This window comes from Mercurialis annua, linkage group LG2 (genome assembly GCF_937616625.2).
Source record: "Mercurialis annua linkage group LG2, ddMerAnnu1.2, whole genome shotgun sequence".
NCBI classification, from domain to species: Eukaryota; Viridiplantae; Streptophyta; class Magnoliopsida; order Malpighiales; family Euphorbiaceae; genus Mercurialis; species Mercurialis annua.
The window spans coordinates 11839290-11861397 of record NC_065571.1 but is presented as its reverse complement, the minus strand read 5'-3'; the positions used below and the strand labels follow the sequence as shown (position 1 = coordinate 11861397).

Sequence of the window (22108 nt, the reverse complement as noted above, 5' to 3'; positions counted from 1 at the left end):
TGTTAGCATAAATCCTGACGAAGACTTTCTGTCTACATGGCAGCCCCCTTGAGAATTTTTTTAAAGTTGAACTATGATGCAGCCATTCATGAAGCTCTGTATTTTGGAGTAGTTGCTATTGTGACCAAAGATCACTCGGGTAATGTCATTAATAAATTCTCGGCTTCTTTTTGTCACATTTGGGATCCATGTATTTTAGAATTTTTGGCCCTTCGAGAAGCAATGAATGTGGCTATAAGCTGCATGTGGAACAAAGTTATTTTTGAATTAAGGAGATGCCCTCCAAGTAATCAAGTCAGTCAATTCTGAATCGTGTGCATCGCTTAGCCATCTAGATATTTGTGAAGATATCTAGCGTCTTCATTTAAGCAACGGAATTTTCCGTCACTAAAAAGCTAAAATACGTTGCTAAATCAGTTTTTTGTCGGTAAAAGCTTGAAATCCATCAATAAATCAAGATTTTTCGTCGATAATTTGGTTCTAGTAGTGGTTGTTCGGGTAATATGGAAGCTCACAACCTAGCTAAAGTAGTCACAGATTCACTGGCGCTTTTCTCAGGATATGATTAGTTTGTAATCTTGTGTCTCTTGCTTTTGGCTCTGTAATACTTTTAATCTATTTGATATACCTATCTTTGATTTTAAAAAAGAAGATTTTTAGTTTATGGACATGAACGGATGCCTTCATTATATTCGGAAAAAAAATCTTCATTAGTTTTTACAATATTTAAAAGTCTAATCTTTATTTGCAGGATGAAGTCTTTATTTTATTTTAGGAATAGAAGATTATAATGAAGTCTTTATTTAAATCTGTAATGAAGTCTTTGTTTAAATTTAAATGAAGTCTTTGTTTGAACTTGTTGAGAAGTGATTTAAATCTATTTGTCTTTACTTAAATTAAATAAAATTTGTTTAAGTCTTTGTTTACACCAAGTCATAAATTATTATATTTGTTGATCTTTCTTGAGTCTTTGTTTAAAATTACAATATGATGTCTTTCTTTAATTATATTTTAAATAATGTCTTTATATGTTTTAATTTGTTTAAGTCTTTGTTTACATTAATCATTTGAACACAAGTTATTGGTAAATTTAATCAAAGACTTCATTTTGCAATCTAATGAAAGATAAAAACAATCGTAAGTGCTACAAAATGTGAGTTGTTAAACACCATTAAACAAGTAATGTTGACTTACTTATACATGATTCTAATTTTGCTTTCACTCAAATTAACATCTAAGATATATATTATTAATTATCAAAAAATATCATATATGAAATTAAAGAAAAAATAGAGCATTGGAACGTGAAATGAATTAAAATATGTGTAGAATAATAAAAATAAATAGAAAAAATTTCAGCGGTAATTGATTTTTAAATGTATTGAACTTTCTTAAAACTATAAAATGGTTATTGAATTTTATAACGTGAAAAAATGGTTATTGAACTATCATCTTGTTTTCAGAAGAAGGATTTTTGGTTATTGAAGAAAAAAAAATTGATGCCACATATACATTATTTGTCAAAATTACTAAAAAACTTTTCGGAATCGCAATTTCAAAGTTTAGTCAAGATACATTTTAAAATTCAGTAACAATTTTATAATTTTGGAGAAGTTCATTAACCTTCATAATCAATTACCCGTACTGAGCAGTCTCATCTTAGCCGTTTTATAAATGTAAAAAATTTATAGAAAAAATATTTTATCTAATTATATCAAAATCCTTAACACGGATATCATGCTTATTTGATAAGTTAACATTATCCAAACAGCTTAACTTATATAATTATAAATTAATAATTATTATAATTTACACAAAATGTTATATTTTCTAATAAAATTATAAAATTTACTCGTACAGTAAAGGTGATTCAAACTCAAAATGTTTGATTTTAAATGAGGTGTTTCTACCACGTAAACTCATCCACTTGACAATGTTGTTTGCCCTTCTTTAAGCGAAATAAAAAGGACAGAATCCATCTTTGAGTCTTCTTACTTTTTATTTTTTGTTTAATTCGTACGTCCTTGAAGTAATTTTTTTTTAGTTAGTTCTTTTAAATTGAATCAATTGAATATTAAAAATTATGAATAAATTTGTTGTTAGAATATTAAAAATATAACTTTTGGTGATAAAGTAGATAACTCGGCCAGTTTTAGGGAAAAAAAACAGTTCATATTATTAAGCTCGGTTTGGAAAAAAAAAATCCTAATTTCAACACCGCAGCTCGTAATGGGAATCTATTTAACCTGCTTAAACCAAATGTATTGAAAAAATTATGGAATATATTAAATAATAAATTAGATATAATTTATGACATATATTAAATAAATAATTAAATATAATCTAAAAGTTATTAATAAAACTTAAAATGTAGAGTAGTAAATACTAAAATATTAAAATAAGCTTTCAAATATCAAAATGTATGTATGACTTTGATATATATATATATATAATTTATACACAGGCATGAACTGCTCCTACTCCTAAAAGAAAACAAAGTTCAAACAAAAAATTGCAGAGTAAGATGGCTGATGATAGAGGTAGCATCGCCTTCTTCGCAACCTACAGACCATTGGAGCCGCTCGACATATTCGCAAGGCCGAAAAATTCGACACGGGAGGAAGACGAGAGCCGTATGACGGACGGAATATCTTCAAATTACAACGGAAAAATGATTCCAACTCCGGCTCTCAAGAAAATTCTGAAGCGCCTAAACTTGTCTACTGAAGCTAACGTGAAGGATGCCGATACCGGTAATCTCACCGGCATGATTTATGTTTCTGAAAAAGATAATAGCCTCGAAACGCTTCATATTGCTCTCCGTTTCAACGATCCGCCGATCGTCAAAGTCTTTAGTTTTGCTGATGTTTATGGGACCTTCGACGGTGTTCAAATGGAAGACAGCGGTTGCGTTCGAATGGAAGACAGCGGTTGCATCGCCGGAGACTATCTCGTGTATATCTCCACTATGGAGGACCCAAACGATCGGCGTCAGCCATGGACTGCAGTTTATAAAACCGATCTCAACAATGGAGAAACTGACCGGCTTACTCCATCATGTATGTTTACTTTTCAAATATTTTTGCATAGTTTTTAGTTTTTACTAAATGGTTAAAAACAATAAAAAAGTTATAGATTGGTTATCGAATTATAGTGATTTACAAAAATTACCCGCAACAATAGCAATTTTATAAAATAGTTACCGGATTATAGACGTAGACAAAGTAAAGATGGACAACCATTTCGTTAAAAAAACTATAGTTTAATCGATAACTGTTTTATAATTTTTTAAAGTTCGGTAACCGTTTTATAAAAATATAATAATTCGACAATAATTTATAATTTTTATAATTTTATAACCGTTTTATAAAAAAACTACTCTGCAACCCTAAAAATATTTAATCTGATTATCTAATGGCTTGCAGGGCATGCTGATTTAAGCCCTGCGGCATCACCAAATGGAAAGATGATAGCAGTGGCGTCTTTCCAGCGAAGGGGCGGATGGCACGGAGAGATTGAAGATCTCCAGACTGACATTTATGTGATGAACTTGGTTAAGCCTTATAAACGGAGGCTCGTCGTACAGAACGGCGGGTGGCCGACGTGGGGAAGTGAGAGCGTCATATTTTTTCATCGCAGAATTATCAACGATAATATAGCGTCTGACAAAGAAGAGGATAAGAGAGAATGGAGAGTGTTTCGAGCTGATATTAGCGGCGCTGAAACTAAAATCAGCCCCGTGACTCCACTAGGAATTCATGCCATGACACCGGCCGCCATAAGTGCCACCGAAGTTGTGGTGGCAACCATCCGTCAGAAATCAAAATTGTCCGACGAACGGGAAGAAAAGGCACAATATCGACATATTGAGATTTTTGATACAAATAAACGACAACGACGGCAACAACAACAAGAAGAAGAAGAAGAAGATGAAGAAGAAGAAATAGACGACGAAGAAGAAGAATCCGTACAAATCACTGTGAATACCAGATCGTATTCTGATCACTACAACCCTTTTGTCATCGATAAAGGCAACCGCATAGGTTACCATCGTTGCAACTGTGATCTTGTTCAGGTATTAGCCCTTTCACTTCCAATAAGTTATAAAATTTGAATAAATCAATGAAAAAGTTAAAATATTTTACTTTTTAATACGATTATGGCAAAAGTAAATTATGTTTAACTTTTAAATACGCATAGACTTTTTATGATTGTAATATTTTTATTGAGACAGATGAAAAACAATGACGAGGAAGATATCCCAAATGAGTTTGACAAGCTGAGATCTCCGGAAAAGGGAGTAGGGTTGTTTAGAATATCGGGAGTGTTTCCCACATTTTCCCCTGACGGTAACATGCTAGCATTTATTGATAATGAGTTTTGCATCCTCTATGTAGTCAAAAAAGGAGGCCACCCCCGTGTTATTTATCAGGTATATCTGAGCAACAAATTATTTGTTATTTTTAAACAAGTTTTTAAAAGTTTGGAGTATTAAATAAAAGATTTAATCTCCCGCCATTTCGACTTTTCTCATTTATATTTTAAAATTTTCAAATCGGCTCAATTTTTAGTTTCAATTATATCCGTTCTTTAAAATATTAATTCATCCGGAAAAACTGGAAACCGGTTCAGGAATGACCTTATATTTAGAAAACTGTTTTTTCTCATCGAACCGGCCAAATAACTGTTGATTTTCAACAATCAAACCGGCAAATCCGAATCCGTACTCGGCCGGTTCGACCAGATAATCAGAATGCTGAACTTGTCTTTATTAAAAAAAATAAGGATGGCAAGACTAGCATTCAGTCCCAACCCCACGAAAGTAGCATACAGCATGCAGAACCATCAAGCTAATAGTTTTTATATGTTCAGATTTTATTTGTATTATATTCAAAACAAATTAGTTTTCTAATGTATCTTATTATATATATAAATTATTTATTTCTTATAAAATTATATCAATAATCATTAAATATATTATTATTATTATTAACCCTCGGTTGAACTCCGACTCTATCCCGGTTGAACTTCTATCCATTTACCTCTGTCTTTATCTGTTTAATAGCCGGGTCGGTTTTGACAATATTGGATTTTACAGACGAATGATACCAATGCCATCTTCTCCCCGGTGTGGAATAAAAAAGAGGATACGTTATATATATGCAAGGGGCCTTCTTTTAGCGCTGACGTCCATGTGTCTATATGCGCTTTTTTTAAAGTGTCGGAGATCACAACTCCAAAGAAAAAACCTGATCTGATTCTCACAATCACTAAAAGCAATAACGCTTTTCCATCTAGCAGCCCAGATGGTAAGATATCACTTTACTCTTTGTTAAAAAAATTAGGTATTTGTTTTTCAATAGGCTTAATTTCTTAAAAAACCCCCACCTTGCACTTTTTTTTCGTTTATACCCTGACCTTGTAAAAACACCATTTGTACCCAATTTTGAGTTTTTATGTTTCATCTCTACCCAAAAGCATTAAATTGTACTCTTTTCATTTAGAAAAGAGTTAAAACATACTTTTTTCTATTTTTAAAAATACAAATAAATCCTTAAACTTAAAAAATGATCAAATATATCCAAATAATTAATTAATTTTTTTAATTATATAAAATAATAAAAAAATTAAAAAAATTATTATAATTTTTAATTTTTTTGTTAGAAATATTTTTTAAAAAAATTAAAAAAAATTAAAAAAATAAACAAAAAATTCGGAATTTTTTTAAAAAAAATTAAAAAAAAATATTATTATTTTTAATTTTTTGAAGAAAATGGTATTTTTGTACTATTAATAACTTTAATATCTAATTAGTATATAAGTTAAAAATGAAGGATTGTTTTAAACTCTTTTTCAAATGAAAAGAGTACAATTTAATGCTTTTGGGTAGAGATGAAACATAAAAACTCAAAATTGGGTACAAATGGTGTTTTTACAAGGTCAGGGTATAAACGAAAAAAAATGCAAGGTGGGGGTTTTTTAAGGAATTAAGCCTTTTCAATATTTGTAACTTTAATCTTTTAAGTTTATTTTATGAATGGTTATTTTGGTTTAAAATGAGGATTATGTGCCTGAAATAAGTAATTCCATATTAAATGGTTAATAACATAACAATATCTACATGAAAGTTAATGATGCTTTGTGCCGAGTCAGCCTAAGAATTTCTCTAACAATAGATCAAGAATGCTGACTCGATACAAAGCATCATTAACTTTCCTGTAGATATTTATATTTTTAGATATTGTTTCATTTTATTAATCAGTTCTATTTATAGAATATTTTTTCTTTAAATATTTTCCGTTTTATCTCTTCAATTAATATATTATGACGACAATACGTTAGCAAAAATTGAAGAATTTATTAATAGCACTGTTCATTTTTTTATATTAGAACCATTTTGTAAATTAAGTTAAGATAGAGAGAGTACATGAATGTCGACGATCTTGTCAAACTAATGGAGTTGAAAATAACCTCAGGTAAACAATTGGTTTTTCGAACCGTAAGAGAAGATAAGGGGGAAAAGATATACAAAAAGCTATATATAATCGAAGATGCAACCAAAGGAGAATACCAACTCGGAAAATCAAGAAGGCTAACCTATGGTCCTGGAACTGACACTCATTGCCAATGGTCTCCAACAAATGAATGGATAGTTTTCTCATCAACTAGAGACAAACCTGAAGATGCACCAGAATCGGACAATGATCTTGACCCCGGATACTTTGCGATTTTTCTAGTGCATTCGGTTACAAAAGTTGTGGTAAGAGTGATGGGAAGTGGATCTGATATTTCAGGTCATGTGAACCATCCATTCTTTAGTCCATATGGAAATAGCATAGCAGTGACTTCAGATCTTGCTGCAGTATCAGTCGATCCTATATCTTTGCCTTTCTTTTTGCATTCGGTGAGACCTTATGGAGATATTTTTGTCTTCCACATTGACGAGAATGACTTGCTAAAGAACAAGGACGTGAAGAAGTTCATTCGCATCACCCATAGTAGATATGAAAATTCTACTCCGTGCTGGACAAAGGGTTCAACTGAAAACTTTGATAAATGGAACATCAATTTAAAGAAACCTAACCCACCATTATGCCCTTATAGTGGTTGTACGGGGCTTGAAGGCTGGAGGGTGACCGGACACCTGCATCTTGCGAAACGATGCTGTTGATTTTCTATGTGTTTCTATTCGTTGTTGATTTTATGGGTTAAAAGTTTCAATGCTATCAGACCTTTGCTCTATCATTTAATTTAAAAATAAAATATGTATTAGAATGGTATTAATAAACAATTATCATCCAATGATACTTCATCTCTTTCCTATATGATGTGGTAACCGAGTGGAACATGTTTTTAAAATATTTGTCACTTGTTATATATAAATATTGGATAATTTTTGATTTAAAATAAAATTAATTTTTCAATACGTCCTTTCTACGAATTAAAATTTTGACAACATATTAAAATTAAAGAAGAATGTGGTATCACTTTATATTTTAACTCTTTATTTCTTATGAGAATAATGCGACTTTATTGTAAGAGCTATTGTTATAAAATGGCATAAACGTTATTTATTTTTTTTATTAAAAGTTTGCATTTTTTTTACAAGGGAACGAAGCAAAGCCTACAAAACACTAATTAATCATAAAAAAACAATTATAAGAAACGCCAAGCTCATCATGCTTGAGCCATGGAATTAAGCTCGAAAGATGAGCTTCATGAATAAAAACACCTATATTCCAATGATCTCCGATAGAGGCTAAGTTGTCTGCCACAAAATTTGCTTCCCGATAAATATGCTTAATAGAAACAATTCGATTTTTCCGCAACATCGCACGAATAGCTAGCAACACATTTGAAAAATACCTGACATATCATTACCATTTACCTTCTCCACAACTGTTTTATTATCCACCTCCACACAAATTTTTCTTAAACCCAAATTCCAAGTTATTTTTAACCTGTGAGAACACCTCTCAACTCCGCACCCATGACCGAACCTAACCCAAGAATGGCGTTAAAACTTCCTATCCATCTACCATTTTCATCCCTTACAATACCCCCCGTCCTAGTCATTTTAGTAGAACTATTGTAAGCTCCATCAGTATTCAATTTTGCCCAACCTATCTCTGGACACTGCCAATAGATTTCAGCAACCTGACTTCTCGAGTCCTGCACATTTTCCTGAAACAAAGCTTTCGAGTGTAAAATATTCATACAATGTCGCTTAGTCTCCTTCATCACCATTTCAACTGAAGAGTTAGCTGCTGCAAAGTTTGCATTATTAAACATCTTTTATCGCTAAACATATTAGGAGTGCCTCCTCTCAAGTTCTCAATTGGATGATTTACACCATATTAAAATTTATCCAAATCGATCTTGCTTAATAACTAAAAACAATAACTACAACTCGTTAATAATTTTCAGAAATCTAAAATAAGTAGATGAATATACTTTTAAATAGATCGCTTGAAAATTTCAATTCTATTTTCGTTGCTTTTGTCTTTAATATCGCAAAACATGTGTGCTCAATAGTCTATGTAAACCAAGCAAGCCAAACTGTGAGGCCAGACAAGGAAATCAAATATGCAGTCCATACTAAAACAAGCTTCTTCTACGACTTTTTGTGTTACTTCAAAAATAAGTAACCAAGCTACAAAGGCAACCAATCAATTTAATTCACATGGATTGCTAAGGTGGAATAGAAGAACATGTGCTGCACTTACTGAGCTGGAGGAGGAAGGATAACTAATTTGTAGCACGTGTAGAATGCATATGGATCTCGAGTAGTTTCTAGATTCATTAGAGTTTGTTAGCTTGTGTATCATTCAGTGTTTCGTATTCTATTCGAAGCCTTGACACATCAGCATTAGTTAGTTATGCTAATGTAGTGTAAATAGGCACCTTTGTATTCTTTTCCAAACAATAAGGAATACGATTTGTCCCCTAAAATTTCAATATGGTATTAGAGGATTTTTGCTCTCTAATTTGTTTCTCTCATTTTCCAATCAAACCATTTTCTAGTTTGCCAAACAGATTCTTTTCTATTATGTTCATTTATTAATTTGATCATGAAGAAATTCTTAGGTAGAACCAGTATACCACGTCATTCGTAGACTAAGCCAATCATAATACAACACCTCATTAAAATGATGATATCGTAATATCACTATTAAGATTTGGATGCATTTATTCCACAATTATTACGATATTGCCATCATTTTAATGAGGTGTTGCATTATGAATGATTTAGTCTACGGATGACGTGGTAGACTCGGTCTACTTAAGAATTTATCTTGCTCATGACAAAAACTTGCTCAAGGCCTGCAGATTTTCCTTTGATGAGTCATTTTTATCTTCATCCTAGTGAGAATCTCTCACCTCTTTTCGTAACAAATCAACTGACAAATGGAAATTATCATTCTTGGAGCAGAGCTATGAAAAAGGCTTTGATTTCTAAGAATAAACTGAGATTCATTAATGGAAGCATTCATATTCCACACAGAAATGATCCTTCATATGTTTCATGGGAAAGGTGCAATGTAATGGTGTGTTCATGGATTGCCAGAGCTGTGGGTAATTCAATCTCCGAAAGTTTATCTTGTAATGATAGTGTTGTGGATGTATGGGAAGACTTGAAGGAAAGATTTTTTCATATTGATTCCATTAGAATTTCATATATGCAAGAAGAAATTTACTCTTTTAAAAAGAACAATTTTTTTGTTACTGACTATTTCACTCACTTAAAGATGCTTTGGGATGAATTATGCAGTCTTAGGCCTATTTTAAGTTTTGTATGCATTCAAATTTATTCTTGTGCCTTGCTGAGAATAATCAAAGATTACGTCTCTAATGAAGATCAATATGATTTGTTAGAGGTGTAAATGACACTTTTGCAGTTATCAAAACTCAAATTATGGTTGAAGAAGTACTTCCACTTATTAACAAGGCCTTTTCAATAACTATTCAACATGAGAGAGAATTTGGATGAAATGGGAGCAATCTTTACCCAATTGTTTTTCGATCCAAAGGATATGACAATTCTTTTGTTCAAAACACTCAAAAAGAAAAGAAACCAAGTGAACGCTATAGTAGAGGTTTTGAAAATACTAGAAATAGTTTTAAGCCAAGAATATATGGTTTTAATCATAACAAGAAGCCTATATGTTCATATTGTGGAAAGGAGGGACATTCAGTGGATATATGTTACATGAAGTATGGTTCTCCTCCAAACTTTCAATTCAAAAATAAAACAAATACTCCTGCTTTGGCCAATCAAGTGAATCATGGTTCTAATCAATCTGAGTTCCATGAGAATTCATACAGGAATGATATAGTTGAGTCTAATGACAACTGTTAATTTCCTTTTACTTAGGACCAAGATAGAAAACTTTTATCTTTAATTCAGAAAAATGGGGCTAATTCTCAGATAAATTCTATTTCTGCTCATTACAAGCCTGAGGATACAACAAGAATTGATGCTTATTTTTGTTTTGCATCTAAAGGTCATAAGTCTTATGAATGGATTACAGACATAGGGGCGACATATCATATAACATGTAATGCAAATTTATTCAAGCCCTCTAAGCCAATTAGCAGCATGGAAGTGAGGTTACTTAATGGTCAACATGTTCTAGTAGAAAGTATTGGAGATATTCAGCTAAGTTATACTTTACTACTCACAAATGTGTTATATGTTCCTTTTTTTAATTTCAATCCAATATCAGCAAGTAAGTTGACTGATTACTATCACATATGTTTGATCCTATATCAAAACAAATGTTTGATTCAAGACATAAGAGGGAACAAGAACATAAAGAAATCAAAATATGAACAGCGGAATACCTAGAGATAAGATATCAAAATAAATCAAAAAGATTCATCAAGAGTCTCGCCAAAAAAAAGAGGACTCGCAAAGCAAAACTGAAATCAATAAGAAAAAGATAGAAAACAAACAAGGCATAAATACATAGACATTAGCTTATTTGTGGGGGGGCTAATGATGGAAATCAGAATATTATGAGCCGAGTCCTGTGGGATTCGCCCACCGAGACGAATCTCGAGACTCTTTGAAAAATTTGAATATGATTTAATACCAAAAAAGGAGATTATAGAAGATCAATCTTCTAAAAGAACATGAAACACATTCCTATCAGGAATCATATTCTAAATCAAGAAGTATAACTCTATTTAGGAGATTCATTCCTAAATAGATTTATATGTCAAATAGGAATCTCTTTCCTATTTAGAATCTACAAGGTATTCTTTCACTACCACTATATGAGGAGATTAAGGTAATCCCTAAAATACACAATCTATATATTATATACTCCTTCCATCCCATTTTATTTGTCCACTTCCTATTTTCACACATATTAAAAAAATATTAAATACTAACAATTTTTTCTTTTGTACTCTTTTTTGATTCTTGAGTTAATTTAGAATTACTATATTGAAAAAAGAAAAATAGTCAATACAATAATAATAACATTAAATGTCAACACAAATGCAAGAATAATATCCATTAATATTAAGGGTAAAAGAGGAAAATATGTGTATATAATACAATTGTGACAATTATTTTGGGACATCTAAATATAGTATATTGAACAAACAAAATGGAACGGAGGGAGTAATTAAGAGGACCAATATAGACCTCTCATTAATTTTCACCAAATAGAGCATTCTGTTAGTTCTTATCTTGTTCAAACTACTTATTTTAATTAAATTTTATAACTCTTTTAATATACTCATCATTAGTTTCCTCTTTTTTCAAAATACTTATTTACTCATTCTTTTAATTTACTAATTAAATTTACACATCCAATTTAAATCAATTACTCATTCTTTTAATTTACTAATTAAATTTACACATCCAATTTAAATCAATCTATAATTGCTTTACATTATTTTTTGTTCCTACGTACCAAAAACTAACTATTTTTTCTTCGATTAGTATTAGTTTGATAAATAATAAGATCTCATCTTTAATTTTCATATGCATCAAAAATTACAAAAGGTATAATGTTCTTCCATCTTCATTATGCACTGCCTATATTTCATTCAATTAGAAAAAAAATAAGTCACATCAATCTTCATAAATTAATGCTTTTTTATTTTAAAAAAAGAGAAACATTTTTATTGGCATATCTCAGTGCAATGTGTTATTCATTAAGGTCGTGCATTTACATTCAAGTTGTGGGTGTCCATCGTCAGTTGGTTAAATAACTAATGGTAAGTTTACAAGGGATAGGTTAACTTTGTAGTATTTGATGAAGGGCGTCTTCATGGATAGATTTGTATGTATGGTTTTATGTTAGAATAGACCTCATACATACATAGTTGATGGGAAAAATTTTTAGTTTGTATTTATATAATTGAAAGGATCAACAGAATTTTATATTTTCATTCTCACCGAATAAAAATTATCCATGAGTTTCCAATATTTTTAAACTACCTATTTGTTTATGCAGTTACGAGTACAAACTTTATAATAAAAAAAAAACAATTATTAAGAATTGCTAAAAAATCAAATCAAACAAAATAATTTGATGAATATCATAAAGTACTTTCATAAAAAAATTGTAAAATATAAGAATCAAAGTACTCAATTTATAATTTATTATAGGAAGCAATAATATGTCAATTTGCAATAATACGGTTACAAATATATAAAAATATATTGTGTAAAAATTGCATTGATTTTTTTTTCACATTAATTTTTTTTTAATTTGATTCGCGCAAATATGCGGGTTTATGTCTAGTTTATAAAATAAATACAAATATTCTCCATAAAGCTTAAACTGACTTAAGCATCGGAGTGCTAATCGAACAAACCGTCTGATTAGCCATCTACACTGTTTTGCAGGTTAAACACCGTTGAAATGCCGGAATCCATCATTAAATAATAGGGGTGGGCAAAAAAACCGGTCAAACCGATTAACCGAACCGAAACCGGAAAACCGAACCGGAAAATGTGGTTAACCGGTCCAACGGTTTAGGTTTAGGTTTTGATTTTTAGTTTTCATGGTTAATGGTTTAGGTTTAGGTTTTGGATTTCTAAAAACCGTGGTTAACCGGTTAACCGGTTTATATATATATATATATTCATATATTTTTAATAATTAATAAGATATATTTTATGATCTATAAAATAATATTGATTTTATAATATACACAATAAAATCTAAATATAAAAATATATTGACATATATTTTATTTAGGAATATTTATATATTTTAGGAGATTTTATATATGAAAATATTGTAAAAGAAATTTGTTTTCCTTATTAAAATATTTACTTAACAAAAATAGGAATATTTAAGTCTATAAATAGTAGAAAGTGGACGTGAACAACACTACAAACAATTCAAAAAATACAAATCTAACTTTAATATTACTCATAAATTATTTGTAAATAATAATAATTTTAAATATTTGCATTGATTTAACTATTTATAAGATAGTTTAGATTTATATTTTTTTAATATAATTTGAATTTCTATAGTTTTTTTTTGTTTGCTAAAAAATCAAATAGAATTAAAAATATATCTTTTTTTGTCTTTAATTTTTCTAATGATTATATGGTTAAAAACCGCAAAACCGAAAAACCGAACCGTTTTTTATGGTTAACCAATTTACCGGTTAACCGTTTAAAATTTTAGGTTTAGGTTTTTAATTTTAAAAACCGTATTATAATGGACCGGTTTACAAATTACCCTCATGGACCGGTTAACCGGTCCATGCCCACCCCTATTAAATAACATAACTAAACATTTTATACTTATTTTTTTCTAAATATTTTTGCTCTATAGTTTATCTTTGGGTCTCAGTTCCCTCCAATAATGATTCCAGTTCACTAATTAAAATTTCCTCACTCACGCCCTCCAAATAAAACCCTAATTTTAAGATTTCCAGCTCCCGAATTATTGTTCTTCGTCTTCCACCTTGAAAGGTCAGTCACCTTCCTCTTTCAATATTTCATTAACAGTATTAGAATGATCACAAATTACTGGCGACCATTTTAATTTACTATATCTTGATTTCTTTAAACTCAATTTAAAATTTGACTGTATATACTAATTGAAGTCACCAATTTGAAGTTCGCATATGGTAAATGTGTTTCTCTTTGTGTTTAAGATTTAAATTTAACTCGGAATAGTAATGCGTTGAATCCGGAATTCGTTAGTGTAGTAAGTTATGCATTGTTGTTTAAAAGTGGGGGATGTATTTTGGAGAAGTGTAATAATCGAACTGATTAATGAGAAATGCCCAATTAAGTACAAGTTTGTAATTTACGTTTTCGTGGCAATAAAATGTTATGTCTAGTTGTGTTCTTGATGAGTTTTCTTTTCATGAATTTTCTATTGAATTACTACTCGTATAGTGATGTGGTCGTGCTTGAATTTGATAATTAGGTTATCTGGAAGTACTACGTATGAGTTTGCGCTTTTAAATTTGGAGTACAGTTTGTAAGACAATGGAAACCCCAGGGCAGAAAGGGTCAGTCGCGAAGAGGCCCTTGAGGAAGAAAGCAGGGTTACGGAATTATGATGAAAATTTGATGGATGAGTTGATAGAGAGTCATTTGGGTGGTTCTTTGAAGAAAAAGTTTCGAACCAGGGAAGAATTGGAGAAAGAGACTGAAACCGAGGCCATGCTGGCATTATCTCTGGGATTCCCGATTGATGCATTACTTGAGGATGAGATTAAAGCTGGAGTGGTAAGAGAATTAGGGGGAAAAGAACAGAATGATTATATTGTCGTGAGGAATCATATCCTTGCGAGGTGGAGAAGTAACGTGAAGGTCTGGTTATTGAAGGGACAAGTTAAAGAAACTGTGAGCAATGAGTATGAGCATTTGTTATCTGCTGCTTATGACTTTCTGTTGTACAACGGGTATATCAATTTCGGGCTTTTAACATCACTTGCACCTCCAATGCCAGAGTTGACTAATGAAAGATCTGTGATAATTGTTGGTGCTGGACTTGCTGGTTTGTCAGCTGCAAAGCAGCTCATGTCTTTTGGTTTCAAGGTCATTGTTTTAGAAGGCAGGAATCGTCCTGGAGGGAGAGTTTATACTCAAAAGATGGGTAACGAGGGCCAATTTGCTGCTGTGGATCTTGGTGGCAGTGTAATTACTGGTATTCATGCTAATCCACTCGGAGTTCTTGCGAGGCAACTTTCTATTCCACTCCATAAGGTTCGAGATAACTGTCCCTTGTACGGAACAGATGGGGCACCTGTTGATAGGGAAGTTGATCTTAAGATTGAATTCATCTTCAATAAGTTGCTCGATAAAGTCATGGAACTTAGGAAAACCATGGGTGGATTTGGAAATGATATTTCTCTAAGTTCAGTTTTGGAGAGACTTAGGCAATTGTATAATGTGGCTAGAACTAAAGAAGAGAAGCAACTGCTTGATTGGCACTTCGCCAACCTGGAATATGCAAATGCAGGATGCCTTTCAAATCTGTCAGCAACATATTGGGATCAGGATGATCCTTATGAAATGGGTGGGGACCACTGCTTGCTAGCTGGAGGTAACTGGAGATTGATCAATGCCCTATGCGAAGGAGTTCCAATATTCTACGGGAAAACTGTAAACACTATTAAGTATGGGAGTGAAGGAGTTAAAGTGATTGCCGGAGAGCAAGCGTTTGAAGCAGATATGGTGCTCTGTACTGTGCCTCTTGGAGTCTTGAAGAAAAAAATTATCAACTTTGACCCAGAGTTACCAACAAATAAGCTTGCAGCGATTGATAGATTGGGTTTCGGTATGCTTAATAAAGTCGCAATGGTCTTCCCTCATGTGTTTTGGGGAGAAGAATTGGATACTTTCGGATGTCTCAATGAGAATAGCAATAAGCGTGGAGAGTTCTTTTTGTTCTATGGAAACCACACTGTTTCTGGAGGTGCAGTTCTTATTGCGTTGGTGGCTGGAGAAGCTGCACAAATGTTTGAAGATACAGATCCATGTACTGTACTCCACCGAGTTCTAAGCATTTTAAGAGGTTGAAATGACAATTGAATGCACTTATATAAATTGTCTTTTACTATTTCCTTTAGCTCCTAATCCACCAAACTCTTTTCTTCTGTTCAGTATATTTTACTAACAAGTTTGTAGGGCTCGCTTTTTGCAGGCATATATAAGCCAAAAGGCATCGATGTTCCTGATCCCGTACAAACAATTTGTACTAAATGGGGAAGTGACCCTTTTAGTTATGGTTCATATTCTCATGTTAGGGTACAGTCATCTGGTAGTGACTATGATCTACTTGCAGAAACAGTTGGGGAGCGACTGTTTTTTGCTGGTGAGGCCACAACTAGGCAATATCCAGCTACGATGCATGGCGCCTTCTTGAGCGGTTTAAGAGAAGCTTCTCGCATTTTAAAAGTCAGCAAAAATTGGCAAAACAATTTGAGGAAGTCCATTCCGAGGAACGTTGGAGTAAGCAATGATGCATTACTAGATCTATTTAAGAGACCTGAGGTGGAATTCGGAAATTTTTCGTTGGTATATAATCCCTTCACGGAAGACCCAAAATCAATGGCGATATTGAGAGTAACATTTGATAATTGTGAAGATGATCTGAAGAAACAATTAGCCAATGGCTTTGAAAATCATTTGAACCTACCGTTGCAGCTTTACGCAGTATTAAATCGTGATCATGCACTTAAGTTACAAGAGATGGCAGGAAGTGACAAAGAAAAGGTGTGGTATTTGATTAAAGTCATGGGTTTGAAACTAATGGGACACAGTGCAGTGGTAAATGCGAGTGGTGTCTTGATTTCTAGCATTGTTACTGCACGAAGAGGGCGTGGCAAGAAAATAATCGCTGGACAACATAGTTCCGCTTAGAGGTGAAATGGCACGGAAATATGTGGATGCAAAGGCCGATTAGATCTGACGTGGCTTAAATCTCTCAGGTACACACTCATGTATATAGTCTAGCTATGTAGGTTAACTTATTTGAATCAGCTTAAGGGTTAGTGTAGTGTAGGTTAAAGCCAATTGCTGCAGGAAAATCATTTAAGTAAAATTTGAAGCATTACCAAATTGAAAAATGTTGTATTCTATGAACCTTTGATAGTAGCAGACAACTAGAAATCCCTATGCTGTGCTCAGTAACTGGCCTTTTCAATTTTCCATACAGCATAAGTTCTGTTTGACTTAGTTTTTCTAGAATATCTTTTGTTTTTATAATTTCTTTGTTATTTTAGTAAATATTTCAGAATTTGCTCTTTGGAATCAAATATCAATTATTGTTCCAAAGGTCATTTTGGGAATCGCTAGTAAAAATAGTAAGAATTTTACAAAAAGTAAAGTAACCATAACGTATACTCTAAAAAATTCTGCCAAAGGATTTAAATTTACCATGTTTCTTTTATTTCAATTTTAGTCAAATCTGCTACATGAATAAAATCAAACTCAATTGATTCAATTGGACGGACTGAAATGCAATTAAACTAAAACCTTTCAAATCACAGTATGACAGACAAAATTAAAAGTTTTAGTTAGAATTGATAAAAGCGGCAAAATTTAAATTTTGTGAGTGAGCTTAGCTGATTTTGTAGTCGGTATAATTTGTACTATAATTGAATTAATTTTTTTTATTATCAAAATAGAACGAAACCAAATATCAAAATTTGTTTTTAACGTCAAGCTGAACCAAACTGATTTTTTTGGTTTGGTTTGATTTTTTTTGCACATCCTAGTCATACATTGAGTTAAAATAGCAATGAAAATGTATAATTTATTATGATATGGCAAATGGCAGTACTGTTCAATGAGAAATGAATACGGAAATTTTGAAAAGCATTTGCAGAAACTCAGAATCTGACATTGTTCCTCTCTATCAAACAAAAGAATTCAGTTATTGTGATGCACAACTCGAACTAAACGATGACTCGTATGCATCGAATCAATTAGGTTCAGCGTTTTGCATGAAGTCCACGCAGGTTCGGCAGCTGCAATCGATAAACCTGCACTTTAGGCACCCAAAGCACACACAAGAAGTGCAGCCTTTGCAGCTCGACCTACGAGGGCAACCTCTGCAGTTCTTGCGGCTAGCACGCTCTTCTTCGACCTTGCAGCTTATACTGCAACAACATATCCAAACATTTCATTAACAACTGTGCACCAACTCACAGGTTGATCGAGCTGAAATATATATATATATATATATATATATATATATATAGGCAGTTGGAAAGATATTAGAAAAAATACAAAACACCTTAATTGGAAAAGGCTTTATATTGCTACAAAACCAAATTTTTTTTATTTTTTATAAATTTATCCAAATAATTTAAAGTTTGTAAATTTATTTCAATTTGATAAATTTACTTATAAGTCTATCCAAATTTATTCAACTAATTTGATTGTCGTAATTTTTAGATGAATTTTTATCCCAACTCTTTATTTAGCAAATTTCATTTTTCAGAATTATAAACTTTAATTCTTAATTCAAAAAATTGAAAACAATAAAAAAATTCAATTCCAAATTTTCTAATGTTTCAATGAGTGAAATAAAAAAGAAGCAAAATTGAAGCTTAGAGCGAACAAAAAATACAAATAGATATTGACTGGGATGAAAGATTGACACAAGTCAAGACTAAAACAAAATTTGAATAAAAGTGTAACGAAATTATCAAATTAGAATAAATTTATAAATTTTGAAAATTTGGATAATTTTATAAATAGTCGAAAACATTTGGCGTTTTTACATCATTAAGGTCATTGGAAAATAGCCCTATATAGAGTAGCAACAGAAATTTTGATCAACTTACTTATGATAAGGGCTATCAGAACACTGCCATCTTTTGTTGAGCAAAGAGTCATGGTAGATTCTAAGTTCCTCCTTATTCCGCAAGCGAAACCTGCGATTTTTCTTGCATTTGGAGCAGCAAATGAACTCATCGCGGTGGAAGATTCGTTTCTTGGAGCCGCTAGCTCTATTTGCAGTAAGCTTGTAATACTTGAGTAATGGTGTTCTCCAGATTGGTACCTTTTTGTTGTTGATTAGCACCCAAATGTGGCTTGTCCACCTACTATTTCCTTCCCTTTCTGCATGCTTCTCAAATTCATATGGTGTCATTCTTTCTGCATTTTCATTCAATAACTTCTCATATTTACTTACTTACACTCAAATTCAAAAACTTGTAAGGATTCAAAAGTATAAAAATTCAGAATGAGAGACGTTCAAAAGAATTCTATAGATTTTGTCTGGGCCAAAAGTAGAAAAAAACCCTTCAAATTATTTAAGAAAAGCATATAAACCTTTTTAGTTATTGGTTTGCCACTTGAGCCTTTCGACGGTTTTAAAAGGTGCAAATTTAACACAGTTCACATAGAAGAGCATTATCTAATGATTAAAAAAAAAACTCTTATCACTTACCGAACTATATGATTTCTTTTAATATACATAAATTTTAACTTTTTCTAATACCTATATTTCAATTTTAAGTAACATCTAGTCCTTAATGAAATTTTAGTAATTTTTTTACTAATGTGGCATGCAGTCACAGAATTTCATGAAATGCAAGAAGGTATAAAGCAATATAGTTATAGTAGCACTAAGAAAATAATAAGAAAGTAGAAAGATGTTTAAATGTGCAAGATAATATATACTAACATGTCTCAATTAATTCATCGAACAGATCTTCAACGCACATTTTTTTATAAAAAATTCAACAGATAATGTATAGTTTTACTTTTATATCGTCATGTTACATTAAATCATCACATCTCCTTTAAACCTTAACCGAAGAGGGTAAAGCACATATGTATCACAAGTGAAATTATCTATTAGAATAAAATATATAAAAAAAATATTAGATCAATTAGAATGGGATAAAGAGAGTACATGCTTACCGCTTTGGCAACCTGGGGCACAATCGCAAGCAATAAGGAATTGACCGTTAGCATAAACCGTAAGTCGGGCCATTGAATCTCCGTAACGTCGACTGGTGCAACCGCAGTTTACTTCAACATAATCAGTTCCTCTCTTGAATCCATCAATCTCCTTTAGCTCCTTCTCCATGAAAAGGCCTTCACTGATCATTACTTCAATTTCAATTTCCATATCTGCATGCTAAATTATGATCAACAAATGTATAATATCATAACATATAATTAAAGAACTTTTATAGATATGTCGAGAATTAATTAAAGCATAAATTTGCAGCCAAAACATGTTAAAAATAAGTGGTAATAAATTATCAAGATCAGTACTATAATTTTCGCGTTATTTAATATATTGATCATGAAATTTTAATTTATTTAAAACACTGAACTTCATAATTGCAAACAACATAAAGTTGTTTAGTGATTTTAGACCAAATTGAGTATATGTTGTTACCCGATCTTATCACGTTATAGAACAATTTTTTTTATGTACAAAAATTAAATAAAAGAAAAGTCTAATGAACATAAACATTTAATATTCATTATTGATGTAAGCGAAAATATGATATTAATTGTTTAATTTTTACGAGTTTTCTTCCAGATAAATGTGAAAAAGCATGTATGTGATGATGCCAATATATATATGGCCTATTTGTAAAAAAAGTCCAAATATTTACGTGTGTTTGCAATTTAAACCAAATCTTTTAACTTTTGTCATACTATCCAATTTCATTTTTATCGTTGTAACTATATCCATTTTTTTTCTAATAGATTTAAATGTATTTTCAGCTGAATTTATATACTAAATCCGTAATTAGTAAAATCCATTTCTAATAATTTCAAACTTTAACTTCTAATCTAAAAAAAACTAAAATAACGTTAATAGCTAATTCTAGATTTTGCGACTTTCGGTGGTGGAAGTAAAAAAAGAAAGCAAGTGTAAAGCTAATAATGATCGAAACAAAATTGAAAAAAAAAAACAAATAGGTATTGTACCGAAGTGAAAGATTAAAAAAATTATTAAAAAAATTAGATAAAATTGCAACAAAATTGTAAAATTGGGATAATAATAAAAAAATTGAAATGTTTTGTGTAAATTACAATGCAAAGATTTAGATATTTTACAATTAAACCTATAAATATTGCTTAAACTGAGTTTTCGAAATTTCTTTTCACAAGAACTTTACAGTTATTATAGAGTTTACTCATATGAGAGTGATCCACTATAAACACAATCTAAATACGAATTTTCCCTTATGCGTACCCTCTCGATGACATCGAACGAAAGTTTTGAATTGAATACTTTGAAGTAGAAGGGTTTAAAAAATTCAGATACCAGACAAATTAATGTAGAAACTAAACTATTGTGAGGATTTATATATAATTAATAAATTGAATTAAATGGAGCTCAGCTTAATTAATTGAACTTTAATTGGAAGAATCTTGTTTGAGAAATTATAATTCTTTCTAAACTAATTGCATAGAAATTTAGGTGTGCTACAAAGGATTTCACATGCAATTATTTCACACCCTAACATGTAAACTCTTCATTTAAGAAAATGATTATATACAAATGGATTCTTGATAGATACAATTATTCTAAAGAACAATGAAGTAGAACACACAAATAAAAATAAACTTACCTTGAGTCATTGCCAATAAGAATAGAGCTATTTCAATTGCAATGTATATACTCTCTCAATGCAAATTCTTGATGGGAAAAATAAAATGTTTCAATGCAATTAGAAAAGTGAAGAAGAAAAAAGAATTAATAGAAGCCTTTTAAATAGAAGGAGCGAATTAATTTCTTTACCAATGAGATAAATCCTTACAGGTTCGGACAATCTGCCAGGATATATTTTCATTTATTTACCTTTCTAGCATGATTTCCAAATGTTCAATGAACCTATAGTGGACCTAAATGGAGCGTTGTTTGAGTGTATCGCAACGGTTGTCTTTCTGTATTTCTTCTTACGTGTCTTAATTATATCTGATATCACACGGATGAAAATAAAACCTGATTTGTATCATCTCTTATTTTAGTATATTGATTATGATGATTTTGATGTGATGGAGTATTCGTGATAATAATTCATAATAAATTTCTTGCATAAAAAAGAAAAGCCTAATTTTGGTATATTCAACAACTCTAACATAAAAATTATTTGAATTTTTTCATTGACACTTATGTAAAATAAG

General features: G+C 31.2%; 3 protein-coding genes across 3 annotated transcripts; 2 read left to right on the top strand and 1 right to left on the bottom strand.

The window, feature by feature from the left end:
* The first annotated feature begins 2467 nt into the window (after nucleotides 1-2467).
* On the top strand, nucleotides 2468-7325 carry LOC126668968 (uncharacterized). The gene is made up of 5 exons (XM_050362231.2): nucleotides 2468-3059; nucleotides 3426-4075; nucleotides 4235-4432; nucleotides 5099-5309; nucleotides 6477-7325. The coding sequence occupies exons 1-5, from the start codon at nucleotides 2525-2527 to the stop codon at nucleotides 7169-7171; spliced, it is 2289 nt and encodes a 762-aa protein (XP_050218188.1). The 5' UTR covers nucleotides 2468-2524; the 3' UTR covers nucleotides 7172-7325.
* Nucleotides 7326-13807: 6482 nt separating this feature from the next.
* Nucleotides 13808-17188, top strand: LOC126668969 (lysine-specific histone demethylase 1 homolog 2). The gene is made up of 3 exons (XM_050362232.2): nucleotides 13808-13954; nucleotides 14418-16013; nucleotides 16143-17188. The coding sequence occupies exons 2-3, from the start codon at nucleotides 14480-14482 to the stop codon at nucleotides 16859-16861; spliced, it is 2253 nt and encodes a 750-aa protein (XP_050218189.1). The 5' UTR covers nucleotides 13808-13954; nucleotides 14418-14479; the 3' UTR covers nucleotides 16862-17188.
* Nucleotides 17189-17713: 525 nt separating this feature from the next.
* On the bottom strand, nucleotides 17714-20087 carry LOC126668180 (protein ULTRAPETALA 2-like). Its single transcript, XM_050361392.2, has 3 exons — nucleotides 19877-20087; nucleotides 18793-19105; nucleotides 17714-18102 (listed from the first exon to the last, which is right to left on the bottom strand). Exons 1-3 carry the CDS (start codon nucleotides 20085-20087, stop codon nucleotides 17925-17927), a joined length of 702 nt encoding a protein of 233 aa, XP_050217349.1. The 3' UTR covers nucleotides 17714-17924.
* Between the last annotated feature and the right edge of the window lie 2021 nt (nucleotides 20088-22108).